The following is a 15,416-nucleotide window of genomic DNA, read 5'->3' as shown; positions in this document are numbered from 1 at the left end:
ACTGACTTCTACCTCCCTGCCCCTTACAACTCCTCTGCCTTTCCTGATCTCCAGTTTAACTAGTTGTTTCTTATGTGGCAATGTATCAAGTGCTTTACTGAAATACAGAGATGAGATCTTTGAATTTTCTTTTGCCTTCCAGGAAAACAACCATCTGAAAGAAAGCTATTGGGTTAGTCTGGTATGATCTGGCATTGACAAACTTATATTGCCTGACTCCCTTTCCCCCTAACTTCTTGGTAATAACTATACTTTCCTTCAAGATCTCCTCTAAAGTGCTACAAACATTACAGAGGTCACACTTACAGGTCTGAGACCGACAAATTTATTTCTCCCCCTTCCTTAACCCTAACTGCTGAATTTTCACTTTTCCAGTCTACATGGAGTCACCACTGAGGGTAGAGTTGAAAAAAAATCCTTGCTATAAGCCTGTGTTTTCACATGCCAGCTCTCCTGAGGCCGCAGAGCTCCCAGGCCCAGGACTGTGAGTGCACTAAGCAGCTTGAGCTGCTTATTCCCAGTAGTCAGCTTGTTTCTTTCCCCAAGGACAATATTGCCGTCCACATAAATAACTTGGGCGCAGAGTCCTCTTTGGTTTTGGCTCAGACTATAGTCTCCTTGATCTTGACTTCACTCTTACTGCCCAGAAGTGGCCTCACTTCTTATTCTCTTTTTTTCCCCTTCCAAATAGCTGAAGAATCTTTTGCTGTTTGTTTTAATCTCCTTTGGAAGGTCTAACTCAGCTTGATTTGTAAGCAATCCTCACTTTATCCCTACATTTCCTGACCTCTAAGACACAGCTTTCTTTGCTGTCTGTTCTTTTTCCATCCTACATAGGCTCTCTGCAGTGCCAGCTTAAGGAGCCTAAGCAGTTGCCTGTGGTGGCAGACAGATGGAGGGCAACAGAATCAGGCATTGCCATTTACTGACTCCTCGCAGCAATGTGGGCTCCACAGTGTCCCTGAAAGTTGAAATACTCCCTCTCCACACTCCAGACTTTGCCCTGCTGCCTGTGAAAGCAGTGCCAAGAGCCAGCAGCAGACCACCCCTCCACACGCTCTGCCTGGGCAAGCAAAGATGTCCACATCTTGCCTATCTCTCCCCCACACAACATCTCTACCCTGCCTTCCCACTGCCTTGGGAAAGCCTGATGCTTCCCAGGGCTTCCAGGCAAGGGCTCCCAGCCAAGCTCTTCTGCAGGCAGAAGCAGGACGGCCACCTTTCAAATCTCCTTTCCTCTCACACCCTCTGTGCCTTGCCACCCAACAGTGGGCCCATACCCACAGCAAACTACCCTGAGTCTAGCACCTCCGCATGAAGATTTGCTGATGGTTCTCATGCAGAGCAAAGATAGGGAGAGAAGAAGAGAATGATGGCTATCAGTATAGCCTCTGCATGGTACAAACAGCGAGAGCACAGCATATGATGATTAGGGAGGAACAAGGAATATTTCTGGGAATATTATTGCAATAAAGCTCTAAGCAAACTGGTCTGAACTCATAGCTGACCCTGCTTTGAGCAGGAGGCTGTCTAGAGACCTCCTGAGGTGCCTTCCAAACAGAATTATCCTATGAATGGACTTGGGTATCCCAGTGAGGAAAAGGAGGAGAAGCAAAGGTCTTATGAGGGGAAAGGGCTGGTAGTAGGAGTCCTATTACATAGCCTTATGACGAGGAGATTTGTGCCTTAAGTGGATAGGTAGGGCAGGAAAAGAGGAACTCGGGAATTCAGACTTGGCTGAATTTAAGTCAAACCGTCTCACAAGACATTTTGTATAAACTCCTCTGCTGTAATATTTACCCCCTCATCCCTACACCTACAGACTGCTTCAGCAATCCCTTTCAGCATCTTCTCACATGACTTTGCTCCTCTGCTGAACTACAGGTCCTAACACAGGTCATGACATCAATTATACCTATGCGAAGGCTATGGTCCTTGCATGGACAGCACTGCTTTCCTCCACGTAATTTAGATGCATAGATGCAGGCTGTTGTGGGGGGACACACATAAGAGAGGCAATGCACTGGCCTTGCAATCACACAAGATTTAGGTTTGCACCCTACTTGGTCAGAGGTATTAATGCCACTTGCTTAGCAGTCTGTGGATCTTCACACAGCTCTGAATGGAAGGTCCTGGCCAATTCATGACCCTTGAAGTTTGTCAGTCCCCCTGAATACTCAGTGCATATTGACAGACTCTACACTCTGGGTACACTTCCACGTTCACACAGATTACTCACATACATACCTGTGTGCATACACAGAAACCATTCCATCACAGACAGGAATAAGTGCAAATCGCTCTGTGAGTATATGCATCTGTGCACGCCCCTAGTTACACACAAAGACAGGCATCTCAGCCACACAACGCACTGCAGAGAAACTGTGTATGCAAATACACACACATATGCACAAATCCCCTCACAGATTGTACATCTACACACACTCTACATACAATGCTGTCCCAAGGGCCCATGTGGTCCTGGGCAGAGATTCAGGTCCCTGCTGATGCTGGCTAGGTAGGAGTTAATGCAAGAGAGGCTGGGAAGGAAATTAAAAGCAAAAAAAAAAAAGTTGAAAGCCCAGCACATGATTCTTCTCCTATCACATCTGTGAATCCTGGAGCGCGAGAGTAATTGTCTGCAATGAGTCAGACCAAAAGGCACAAGGAAATGGTTGCCATGACAACCCACACACTGCTCTAATTCGGCTCAGAATTAAAATGATATCAAATAATTTGCAAGCAAAGGGAACACGGCAAAGGCGCCGAGTGCCAATCTAAAAAATCCAGCTATATGCAAGCCTCTCCTGAGCCAGTGTCAAGGGCTCTTTTCCCTTCAAGCGTGACAACCATGGCAATCAGAGGAGTTACAGAGGCAGCAGTGATAGATAACCTTAGGCTAGAAGTTTCTGCTACACACAGGCAAGAACAGGCTCCTGGGCTGGAGCTCCAGCCTGGAACAGGCTCCAGGACTGGGGATGTCCCAGAGATGCCTGACCAGACCCGAGAAGAGAAATCCTATTGCTCACAAGTTGTTGTGGTATCCCATTGAGAAAATACCCTGAAACAGCTGGTGAGGGCAGAGTGTGGGCACAGGCACCCACCCATATTGGGGGCTCTGTGCTGGGCGAAGCAACGCCCACATGGGCTGAGGAAATGTGGGCTGCTTCACTTAATGTTTTTCTCCTGGTAAGTGGTGCAGCGTGCAAACTCTGGCACTCAGCTGATGCTACAAGGAAATGTTTATTCTACAGAATTGGCTATTGTCTTTGCTTTTCCCCCAGCCAAAGGCTCATCCCCAAGGCAATAGGTAATGTCCACACACACAGGGAGGAGGCACGATCCCTGTGCTGAAGTTCTTACAGCCTACACAGAGAGCAGATACACCTTGGAAGAAAAGGAAATTGCTGATGTCCAGCCAGAGTGGGCAGAATGCTATGTAAGATGTCTTATATACCTATTTTTAGCATTCTTTTGAGGATAAAATAAACTTATTTGACCCCCTTGTCACCAGTTACTGTCTATGCATGGAGACATCTATATGGAGTTCTGCAGGCAGATGCTTGCTCTTTCTGCCTGTTCAGTGACCTGGCTGGAGGATAACCAGCTCTGAACAGGGAACCATGTGGCCCCAGCACTGATACCAAATCTTGGGGAAAGGCAGAGTTTGTAAGATCAGAGCCAGTGCAAAATAAGGCAACCACCTCGCTTTTGTCTGGCTCAGAACAGTTTGTGTCTGCCCCAGAAACACCCCAAAAAGCAGCCTTTTTACTTACAGGTCTCTCCCCCAAGACTCAGAATGTAAAGTAGAATGCAATGGATGCCAGGCAGGCAGAGGGACAGATGAAAGGTTGTCGTGGGTGGAAAAGACACTGGTTTTGGCACACCACCACTGTGTAACGTTGATACCCTGGCCTGTGGAGTATTGGCTCAACCTTTAGGCCACCCAAATGTTTACTTACTGAACAGCCTCCAGAAAGATGTCCTTAGAGGTAGAGAAGGCATGGCTCCTGTTAGTACTAAAATCATTAGCATTTCTGCCTTACTGAGTGCCCCTAACACTTTTTATGACTGAGCTCCAAGGCATGGCCCCTTCAGATGTCTCTCTTTTTGTCAGATCAAAGGGATGCCTGAGAAACTGCTTGGGCTTCAGGGATTGCCAGGAGGGAATGGCATCAGGCAGAAACCAGCCGTAGCAGGTGATGGGTTGAAAATTAGTTGATTCTTCCTTCTTTCTACCCGTGCTACCACTGGATGCAGGGAAGACCGTGATTTCCATAAAGGCACCCGGGTCATGCCTTGGGACCTCACAGAAGTCCTGCACTGGGACAATGTTCGCACAACCTCCAGCAATAAAAGAGGGGCAGCATTCATTCTGAATACTGCAGCACACATTCAAGAGATCAGCTGCTCTCAGGTTTTGTATGGGTAATGTTATACTGGTTCCCGAGCCAGTCTAGTGAAATAATTTTAATTCTCCAGCTTGAATGCAGTTATTCCCATGTAAAAGGTGCTTATGCTATTGTAGCTTATTTCCATGCATTTTAGCAGCTTCTACAGGTGCAACTGTCACTTTTTAGAGAGGAGGTTAAAATGTCTTATCCACCCAAGCAACAAAACTGTAGGAGTACAGAATTGTGTGTAGATTAGTATGAAAAGATGCCACAGCAACAGAACTGCTGAGAAATCCACCTGCATATCCTCTCTTTGCTCACTGGTAACAGTCAGCAGGTAGCCAAAATTGGGGACCAAGGAAGAGGATGGAGAGACATTGAGCTGGCCTGTAATTGCTTTTCAAACGGAGAGCTTCCGTCAGACTGATAGAGGCTGTATTTTAACCAGCGGTATAATGGCAAAATTACTTCCCGTTATCTATTTTTCAGACTGTTTGATTTCAAATACTTTTGAAAAAAAATCTAAGCTTTTTTGAAAATCTGCTCCTGCTGTGAGTACAGTGCTCTTCTGAAAATACTGGCCTTAACTCAGTGTCCCAAAACCCTCTCTGTAAAATAGAGACGCTATTTCTCTTCTCTCACCCTTTTCTAAGCTTGCCTAGGACTCTCCCCAAATACATCTGTATATACTGTTGTCATCATGGGATAACAATTTCACTGTGGTCCAATCACTGCAGATAAGAACTAACAGTAACTCTGAATATAAACAGAGAAGAGAGGTATCATATAAAATAAACCTGCATCTCCCAAGTGCCCATTTGGATTTGTTTTATTGGGCACCATGGAGCCTGTGAATGCCTCATGCTTTGTTGGTATCAGCTGTCTCCCATCCCCGAGACACGACAACCATGGCAAGGAACATAATGGGAAGAAACCCCTACCTGCCCCTATTGGGACTGGCAGCCAACTGACAACCACATAACTTGAACAGCGAGAAGGTCAGGCAATGAAAGAGACGTCATATACAGCCTGAAGTGACAGCTAAACTCCTGCACAGATTCCAGCAGTTTCACTGGGGCTTTAAATCACTAAAAGCTTCTGTCAGCAACTACATGTGATTTCTGCTGTGCACACCCTGAGGACCAGAAAGCCCCAGGCTACTGACTCACGGGAGGGAGCAGATGACAGTGCTATCTGGGGCAGGACTTGGCTTGGGGAGAGTGCCATCACAATTCCTTATTTTTCATTTCCAACAAAGTTAGTGTGCGTGAAAGGTACTGGACTGACATCCCAGGAGAATAGCTGCCTTCTAATTAATTATAATTAATCATCCAGGCATTACTTAATGTTTGCATAGTGCTTTGAACTGCCAAAGCACAATATAGCAGGTAGATATTATTAATTCAAAGAAACAGATATAGCCAAGCCAGGGGTAGGTCTGCCTGTGTGGCTTCCCACCAAGGAGACCACACCAATTCAGCTTGCACAAGTGGACCTTGCCTTGGCTCCACCATGTCCTCTGAGAGGCCTGCGGGTACCTTGAACCCTTTGCGTGTCCCCCTTGTGCCCCAGGTACAGGGGCTTGGCCTACGGGGGAAGGAGAGGGATGGGTGAGAAGGGGAGCGGGTAGGCCAGGGCAGAGGACACCACTTTTCCCTCTTGAATTTGGCTACCTCCCCACCTGTCCTTGTATGGAGCAGCATATCTAACAGTGAGAGGAGCATCTCGGACTGCCCCCAAACCCATTCTGGGATTCCCTACTGAGCTAAGCCAGACTGAAATGGGAGGAAGGAGGCCATTGAAGGAGGCTTCATCCCTGCCCTCAGCCCTCCAGCCTGGCTGCTCTCTAATCCCAGCTGACTGCTCCCTCACTCCCTGACAGCATCCAGGCCTGTGTCATGTTCCTGGACATTTGATTTTACCAGTTTGCCTTTCTCTGCCTTGGCTGGGGACTGCCATTCAGCTGCCAGAAGAAAAGGGGCCCAATGCTCCCTGTCATTCGCGTCCTCTCCATGGGTGCACTCGGGGTGCTCCCTTCCCACAGGCATGGCTGTAAATCCTAGAGCTTAATTTTTCACTGCATGCATAGCGAACATTTCAGAGCGCTTACAAATCCCCCCCAAGCACCATCAAGTCAAACAAGTGACAGTAACGATCAGTGGCAGAATGACAGGCCGGTTCATACCACATGCACTTTTATAGGGGCACTTAAAAAGTCTCTGTTGTTCCCCTTTTACAGAACTGTGACTGCATTTATGCAGAAACTACAAGTCTACCCAGATATTTGGCTTTCTGGGAACCAGTGCTGGGTACCAAACATCTGGTAGTAACTTAACTCTAAACGAACATGGTATCAATCCCACTGAGGGCTGATGCCATCAGAATAACAACAATAATAACAACAGTCTGCATCCCATTCTGCTTGGATTGCCTCTTGCTGTCTCTCCACTCACTCCCCTTCCTTCACCTCTCTCCAGTACCCAGGATGGTATTGCAGCACTGCCCAGCATCATTTGTGCTGCAGCCTCTGCTGTGGGGTGAAGTCCCCTAGAATCAGGTCCTAGCCACTCAGGATGATTAAATTAGTGTGAGGGGAGATGAAGAGAGACCTACATCCTTACTCTCAAAGCTGCTATCCTCAAGATCAAATAGTATTGCAACAGGTAGTGTGACCACAATTATCCCCCCCCCCCCCCCCTTTTTTTTTTTTTTTTTAAATTACTACTGCTATGAAAGATTTAGATGATGAACCTAGTCACTACTGGAAAAAAAGCAAATGGTAATGCAGACATAGTACCTTTTTGCTCCCTGACCCCCCCCCAAAAGATAGTGTAAACTTATGCTCAAGCCAGCACATGGGACATACCTTGGCAAACCCTTGCACTCCCATTGAAGTCAATGGGGGCTACAGCTGAGGGCCTGAAGGACTTCGGACTCTTTGGGAGAAATTATTTCCCTCAGTGCTGTCGTGCAGCCCATACTTTGGATGAAATATGGGTAGTTTTCATCAACGCATAAGAAATGGGGAATGAAGAACACCCAGCAGTATGTACCATGTGTGGAAGTAAGCAGAAGATGCTTTTGGTCAGGTCACCCAACGTGCAGGCTAGTGACAGGGACTGTGGTACCTTTAAGGAACAAAAGCAATTGAGTATTCATTTCTGTGTCTCAACTTCTGCGGTTACCAGTGAGGAAACTGGTTTGTTCTGTATCATTTCCACAAATGACAGACTTTTTACCTTATTGTTATTGTTTTAACATGATTTCTTTCCCTATCCTCTGCTGCTTTCTCCACCCTCCTCTTCCCTCTGCAGAGGATCCTGCCCCTTCACAGCGTGTCCACACTGACAGTCAATTCAGCATTCAGCATAACTGAGGGCGTGGAAATCTCCACAGGGGTTGTGAAAAGCGCTGCTGACAGCAGAGAAATGGCTCTGTCAGGGGCAGATCTTCCTGCCACTTTTTCTTGCTCCAGCTCTTCCACCCAGAAGTTTCCTTTCTTGTATTTATGCTGAGTGCCAGATGAACTGCTTGTGTGCCTCTGCTCTAACTCACAGAATGGGAAAGGGAAGGAAAAGAAACATGACAACAATCTTTTTTTTAAAAAAAACGTTTTTCCTCCTCCCAAATTCATGCTTAGAAAAATGCTCCAGTGCTGCACAGAGACCCTGGGTACACTTTCGATGCTATTTCATTCTCTGCTGGGTATATTCATAACAATGCCAGCTAGTATCAGTTTCGAGAGCAGTTTCTATGACCCAAGCACTTACTTAACATGAACTTTACTGAAACCATCTCTATTTCACAGTGGTCTCTGGACAGACTTCATAATAATTTTCTGGCTTTGGACTTGAAATGGTGGTATATTAGTGAAAAGTGCTATTTCATAACACACCCCCCTTCAGCTTGTAAGTACTTTCTCAATGCCCAGAAGATAATTAAATAGTACCATGCTCAACTGGGACTTACTAAAAGCTTGGAAATTAAGGAACGCTTCATCAGATGAAGTTAAACTGCCATAGTTTTACTGAGTAGTAGTATTGAAAACCATTCATGGTATCCTACCCAGCCTAGGCAAAAGCAATGGCTGACTCTCTGATCTGAAGGTAACTGTTATATGGCCTTCTTTCTACTGGATACTCCTGTAACAAAGGCATTGTTTGGTATCTATTCTACTCAGTCATTCCTTCCACCATACAGGACTCCATTAACACTAACCATTCTTTCACAAGCAGCTTTGCAACTTGGCATGTTTCTGGTGATAATTACTCCATTACCTGTTCCATCAATCTTTTCCCTTAGTCAATGCTTCCAGGTCTAAAAAAAAATTCCACTGAGCTACATCTTCTCTTACCCCAATACTCCTACACAGAGAATTTAAACTCGATATGATGGCAGCATTATTGATTGAAGTTGCTTTGTTTCGTTAAATGGCTGCTCTGTTTCTCTTCTGAGTTTACTGTACTTCCATAAAGGCTGAAGCAATTGCTGCAGAAAATGGTAAAGCTTCAAAAGCTTTGGGGTTCTGTTGGAAATAAAGTGCTTTACGAATTTTCCAAAAGTAGACGCAGAATCTAGTGAAGGTCTGCCGAAAGCGGTTTAAAGCTCAGATACAAAGGTAAGTTTGGCAATCTATATGTCTGATTTGGAAATCTAGCAACAAGCCTATCCCACCAGCAAAAGTTATTTTTCACCTGAGATAATGATGGAGATGCATGAATGTTCTGTTCTTCCAAAACCGTAAGTGTCTCCTGCAAACAGTTTAAAACCTGCCTGGGCTTCTCAACCTACTCATGCTCCAGAGAAATAGTCTCCATCCACAAATTCACCAGCATTGAAGATGGGAAGCTCTCATTCAAACAGCCAGTTTCCCTTTCAAAAGCCTATCAGCCATTCAGTACCTGTCCTAATATTCTGCTTAGCCTAGTTTTCAACATCACAAGCTATTGTGGCTCCCGTCATTTCCCTTGAATGACAAGCTAGCAGCTCTAAGCTCCCACTCTCAATACAAGATGCAACCATTTCATTCAAGATAAAAAGAGAAACCAGAATGTCCTACCTGCAGCAATACCCATCTTCCCATCCACAGATACAGCCACAGCCGTGCTCACTGTCACCACTTTTGGTAGGCCACCTCCCTCTGTCAAGACACAATTACAGCAGGGTTGGTTAGCTTACCACCAGAGAGGAGTAAAACGCAGCAGGAGCAGCTTGCTCATACACTTTCACATCCAGGTCAGTGTGTACATAAGCCGCAACCCTGAAACATTCAAGAGTTTGGAGGACTGCATCTTTCAAGACACATAAGCAAACTAAGGGGTTACTAGTAGATTATTTTTTTTTTTCTTCCAGATAATGGCCCATGATAAAAGTAGCATACTCAGCATAAAATGTAAAGGACTGGCCTCCCCCATTTTGGGCATGTAGAGCTTTGCTTAAGCCAGAAAGCTGCTCTGCTCCATGCACCAGCTAAACTCTGTAGACAGAGGAGAAGCAGGACACCGACTCTTGCACAGCAAAGGCCAGACTTACGCCTAAGTCTGTTACCCAAGCCAGACCAGCACTACAAACTGGAGAGACAGACACAGCACTTCCAGGGTGCACTCCATTTTAGAAACAAAGTCTTCTGGGACCTTGCTGCATAAACTCTGTTACGCCCCAGGGTCTCCCGATTATCCTTTTGCTGCTGCTTTAAGCATCCTGTAGGTCCTGTGTCACATCTGCCAGCCCCGTGCAGATCTCAGCTCCCACAGGGCGTTTAAAATAGCATGGCTATATAGGTTTAAGCAACTGAACCCCACCTCCCCTCTCTTTGTTAGTGCAGTTGTTTCAGACTGTAATTCTCCATGTGACAGATTCCATTTCTGTGGTTTTTTTAAAGCGATTAGATTAGCTTCAGCTGGGGCACCTCTTTTGGAACTGCCAGGGGACAGTTTGAAGGTCAGCATGATCGATTTAGCCTGCAACTGATTCTCTCCTCGCGTGCTGTATGGAAATCTCTTGCTCAGACAGATGGGTCAGGGATTCTTTCCTTCCCAAGAGCTCCAGCATTTCTTACTGCTTTCCATTTCTGCCTTCATCATTCTTGTTGGTACCCAGTGTGTCCTGAGCATGATTCTGTGTCTACCACAGTTTAGCCTGGAGTCTCTGACTCATTTTTTTTTGGACTGAAGCCAGATTAACTTGCTCAAGGATGCCAGAAATAGTAAAGACCTTGTGAAACAAATACCCAGACAACTTATGCTCAGATGCCTTGAGTCTAATCCGGCTTTTATGGTGAACCCCAAATTTCTTGCTCTCCCTAGGATGAGACAAATAAGCAAGATACACTTAGCAACCCTAGAAAAAAAGAGACAAACCAAAAAACCTCAGAGAGTTCTGGGCTGCAAGAACAGTTCTACTTGACTTGCAGAGCTTTCCCTGCTGTTGTCTTCTCTCTGAGACTTTTGGACACTGGAAGGAGGTGCCCTGGATTAATTATTCTGATGACCTGCAGCCATTCCCTGCTGGTTTCTTCCCCAACAGGGAGGTCTTCAGGGTCTTCTCTCTTATGTGATGACAAGTACATCTGCCATGAAAACCCCTTGTCACAGAGTGGGCATGTACTGGGTCATGTGGAAAGCATGAAGGGGGGACTTCAGTGTCTAATCATCAAGAATTTAATAAGAAACTGGGTAGTCTGCTCTGGCCAAAAAGGTGGGGCATCCCTGCTTCATCAGATGTCAAGGAAGGGCCTGGACTCTGCTCTGACAGTGAAGCACTGTGGCTCAGATGCACTGAGGATTACTTTCTGGCTCTTCACAGGCATACTGTGTGATCTCACAGATCACAGTCTCTCTAAGCCCAGCTGCTCATCTCCCTTACAGTTTAGAGCATAAGGTCTTCAGGGCCAGGTACTACTTCTTACAATGTGTCTGTAGGGTTTCCAGGTGAATGAGGTCCTGGACTTGATTGAAGCTTCTGACCAGCAGCCATATAATACAAAAAACAGTGGCAGCTGCTTGTCTTCTCTCTTTATGCATGCAAAACTACCTGTGACTTCTAAAAAAGTCACATCAAGCCACTACCCCAATGTTCAAGACAGCATTGACTACTGTGGCCTGGGTAATGGCTGCCCTAGGAAGCCCCACAAGTTGTCACTGCCTGGTTTTCTAACCCACGCTCTATTTCAAAGAGCGAATGCCGTCAGGGGAGTAAAAGGTCCCTCCTGCTATGCCTCCCCCTCTCTCCACACTTGCCTTTTAAGTGAGATGTAAGGGTGCTGGGCAGAGAGAGGCTTTTGTGGAAGGTTTCAAGTATTTTCTCTTTCCACTTCTCTCCCTTTACATCCCGGTTCATCTCTTGCCTCCCAGTCTGGTTTTCTCCTCTTTGCTACTTGCTTTCCCACCCACCAGCCTCCCACCACTGCACCACAAAAAGCTTTAACAGCTAGAGCGCTGAGCTCTGTGACAGAGATGGAGTGCTAGGGGCCGGGGAGAAGCACAGAGGGGATTTCTGCCTTCTGTGTAGGAGTCTCACATGAGTATTTTGTTTTGATTTTTTTCTTTCTAGGCTCTTCTGCTCTCTTCCAGCCTTTGAGGTGGTCCTGGCTGGCCCTGCAAACTCACAGGAACCAACACCCTAAGCAAGAGACCCTGAAAAGCCACTTCTTGCTTACGTCTCGTGTTTGAGCTCCCTAGCTGGGGCAAGAGGTGCCATAGTCTAGTAGTATGATGGGACAGGAGACCAACGAGACACCCTCACCAAGAGGAAGCTATGGAAATACGCTCCCTTTTCCTCTACCATCTTCCATAACAAACCCATCCTTTCCTGTTATGGGAAGCGGTGATGGAAAAAAATGACACCCTCTAAACTTAGACTTCCTGACTGAGTGCCTGATGATCCCTCATCAGTCCTAGCTGTTACTTTCATCCAGTTTGTCCTGATGATGTTCCCTCCCAGGCCTGGTCACACCTACGTGTCTAATTCTTTCTGTGATACCTTTCCCTTCCCTTTTTCGTGGTTCACGTATTCTCCAGCCCCACAATTACCTTGTGGTTCCCCACCCCCCCTGCCTCCCTAAGTCCTTCGGTCCACCCAGGTCCTGCATTCCCATGTGTCCTTTGCCTCCTCTGCAACCTTATGTTATGCAGCCCTGACTGCCTTCCCCATAGCTTGTAGCTTTGTCTTTCTCCTGTGTGCAGCATCTTGGCCATGACCCCTCTGCCTCTACACTGGTGTAACAATAATGCCTAGAGACCAGGTCTCAGCACTTCCCATTAGGCAGGAGGCAGCGATAAAGGGACCGGGATGAGCATGGTGCGGGATGCAAGATGTGAAAAGCTTTCTCTTCCCCTCTCCTCTGCTCTGGTGTTCAGGCTGGGGTTACCTGAATCGTCTTCTGAGACAATGCTGTAGATGAAGCTCCCGGGGGGATGCTCGGCTGCCCGGCGGTACCACAGAGGGAAGTGGTCCATGGTGAAGATACTTTCCTTGTCCTTCTGTGTCAAGAATTTCCTGCCGGGAGAAAACCCAGGGCAGCCTTTTTACAAGGTGTGGAGGGGCAGTAGCCCTCCTCGGGGCAATGCGGTGGGACTCCTGGGGCTGGGCGCATCACCTGCATCTCATCACCTGGGGCTTCGCCTGCGGCAGAGGGAGCCCGGGGACCCCCGGGGGGCCGAGACGTGCCAGCGCTAGGCTCCTCGTGGAGCACCCCTCGCCCCGGGGGACGCCGGGGCCGTTTGCGAGGCCCCCCTCGCTACCGAAGCACGGGTACCACCTCCGGCAGGTGTGGGTCAGCGACCGACCCCCGGGACGGGCTCAGCGAGCGCTCCCACCGGGAGCCGGGCCAGGCCTCGCCCGCGGCACAACCGCCGCCACCCTCCCTCAGCGCCCCGGGGGCCCGGTGGCGGCGCCGCCGCCCCGGCCCCCGCCCCGCTCCCCGCCGCTCCGGGGCCAGCGTCTCCGCCGGCCGCCCGCCAGGTGCCGCTGTTGCCCCGGCCGAGGCCCTCGGCGCCGCCGCCGGCGGCCCCGGGGGCGGGCGAGGGGGGGCGGCGGGGCCGGCAGGGTGCTGCCGGCGGCGGGGCGGTGGCTGCCGCGGCTTCCCGCCGCCTCTGGGGCGCAGCGCCTGAGGAGGGAGGGGAGGAGGGCGGGCGGGAAGACGCGGCCCTTCTCCGGCTGCCCGGCGGGAGGCCTGGCAGGTTACGCCGTGAGGTGCAAGGGGCAGGGCCGGGAGCGGGTGGGCGAGGGAAGCTACGGCGGCGTGTGCCCGGTGGAGGGCCGTTAATTACCGCAGGAGAATGGGGAGCAGGTGAGAAAAGGGAATTAGGCAGTCTCCTACAAAAAAAACCAACCAACAAACCCCGCCGAACCACCCAAAAAACCGAAGGTCACGCTGCTGTGGCTAAATACTGGATTCCTCGAGATGCAGGGACCTAAGTACTTGAGGAAAGCGGTGCTCCTGAAGGCAAGAGGGAGCGTCCTGAGGGCATGGTAAGACCGGCAGTGGGTGCTCAGGAGACACCTCGTGAAAATCAGGTCATTGGCCTCCCCGGGGGTCCCTACGTCTTGCCTGACAAATCCCCTTTGTTTTCAGGCTCTCGTTTTGCTGTATATTTTGATGTAATGATAATTATTCATTTATATGGTTCCCTCCCTGCAGGGGATTCCAGAAGTGCCCCTTGTGTGATGGGGGGGGGGGGGGGGCGGTGTCTGTGACTGCAGCGTGGTGACTGCAGCTGTTTAAAAGCACTGGACAATGCTCCTGATGAGCAGTCTGGGGTAGGGAATCATCACATCGGCCTCCTGTAGCACAGGTTGTTGTCTCCCTTGTCACCAGGGCCTGACGACTCTTGACTTATCCAGACTGCCTCAAAAACATGAAGAGTGTGGCTGACGGAGTGTCATCTTTCAGGCACAGCTGAGCTCTCTGCCTTGAACTTATGACTTGTGTTTGGGGAACTCGGAGACAGAAACAGCTGCCAAGAAGCTGAGGACCACCACCCACACTGTCCCCTTCTGTTGCATCTGCTGGTGAACCTCTGTGACCTGTCCTTTCTCAGAGCAGCATGTAGCAGCCTGTGTATTCAAAACGCAACAAAAATGCAAACTATACCCTTTCCACGTCAAAACCCTCCACTGAACACACACTTTTGCCTTGAGGGAGAAGACAAGAGAATGAATCATATATGACAGATGCCACTCACATCACTTAATGCCTCACTGGAAGGCACTGGGATACTACTGTGATGTGGGCAATGTAAGAGGCAGAACAGAATAAACCTGGAAGAGGAATTGAGACAGAAAGATCAAACCTAGCCAAGCTGGAATGTCACCAGGGCACTGGAGTGCAGAGCCTCTGCACTGCAAAATGGTCCTGGGGATATATAGTAACTGTGAACATTTTCTCTGTTAGCTGACTGAAGTCAGGGAACGATTAAAGGTTTTCATTGAAAAGAGTGCACTTTGGGACAGTATTTTAAGAAAAACTCAAAAGGACCAGAAGATGACAAAGGATCCTTACTACCCTAACTCTGTAAATCAGCACCCATGCCACCAAGGTGTTGCTTCTTTCCTTTCTGTTTCTGTCTTCCCAAATACATGTCTAAGGCTGCTGGTGATTTTGTGCTGCCCTTTCAGAGTCACTGAGAGAAATCCCTTCGTGCAGTTGAGGGACGTACCTGTTGGAAATTTTTTCAGAGCCCACGTATAGGGCACTCCTCATGAGTCCAGCCCGAGTGCCCAGAAATGCCATCTCGACACCCACCTCAGTCTCCCTGTGGAACAGAAATACACAAGCAGAAGCAAACAGTTCTCAGAACAACAGCCGTCTCCCTGCCTCAGGGTGAGGACCTTTCAAACTAGAAGCCACACCTGGAGACGTGGTCCCAAGTTCATTTGCAATATAACCCGTTTACACCAGGAGTGACACTGGCTCCTACCTGCTAACGGCAACAGATTGTTACTGGCTAACAGTTGGCAGGCTTAGACCTTTGCCTAGATTCACACCTTTGAAGTTTGCTCATTCAGTTTAGTTCTAAGTAG

The 15,416-nt window shown here is 48.4% G+C and overlaps 1 protein-coding gene across 6 annotated transcripts in view; it reads right to left on the bottom strand.

Moving 5' to 3' along the window:
* The window catches only part of CACNA2D4 (calcium voltage-gated channel auxiliary subunit alpha2delta 4), a 133,117-nt gene that overhangs the window by 59,891 nt on the left and 57,810 nt on the right, over window positions 1-15,416 (bottom strand). For all 6 annotated transcript variants that reach the window (XR_007508734.1, XR_007508733.1, XR_007508732.1 and 3 more), the window contains 3 exons: window positions 15,053-15,148; window positions 12,763-12,890; window positions 9,454-9,534 (listed from right to left, as the gene is read on the bottom strand). Coding sequence is in view for 3 of the 6 variants with exons in the window: in XM_049822244.1 (XP_049678201.1) it covers window positions 9,454-9,534; window positions 12,763-12,890; window positions 15,053-15,148 (305 nt within the window). In the remaining 3 variants the exon portion in view is untranslated. The remainder of the gene's footprint in view (window positions 1-9,453; window positions 9,535-12,762; window positions 12,891-15,052; window positions 15,149-15,416) is intronic.

Source organism: Accipiter gentilis, chromosome 18 (genome assembly GCF_929443795.1).
Source record: "Accipiter gentilis chromosome 18, bAccGen1.1, whole genome shotgun sequence".
Classification (NCBI taxonomy): domain Eukaryota; kingdom Metazoa; phylum Chordata; class Aves; order Accipitriformes; family Accipitridae; genus Astur; species Astur gentilis.
Note: the sequence above shows the minus strand (reverse complement) of the source record. Positions and strands in the feature narration are given on the sequence as shown.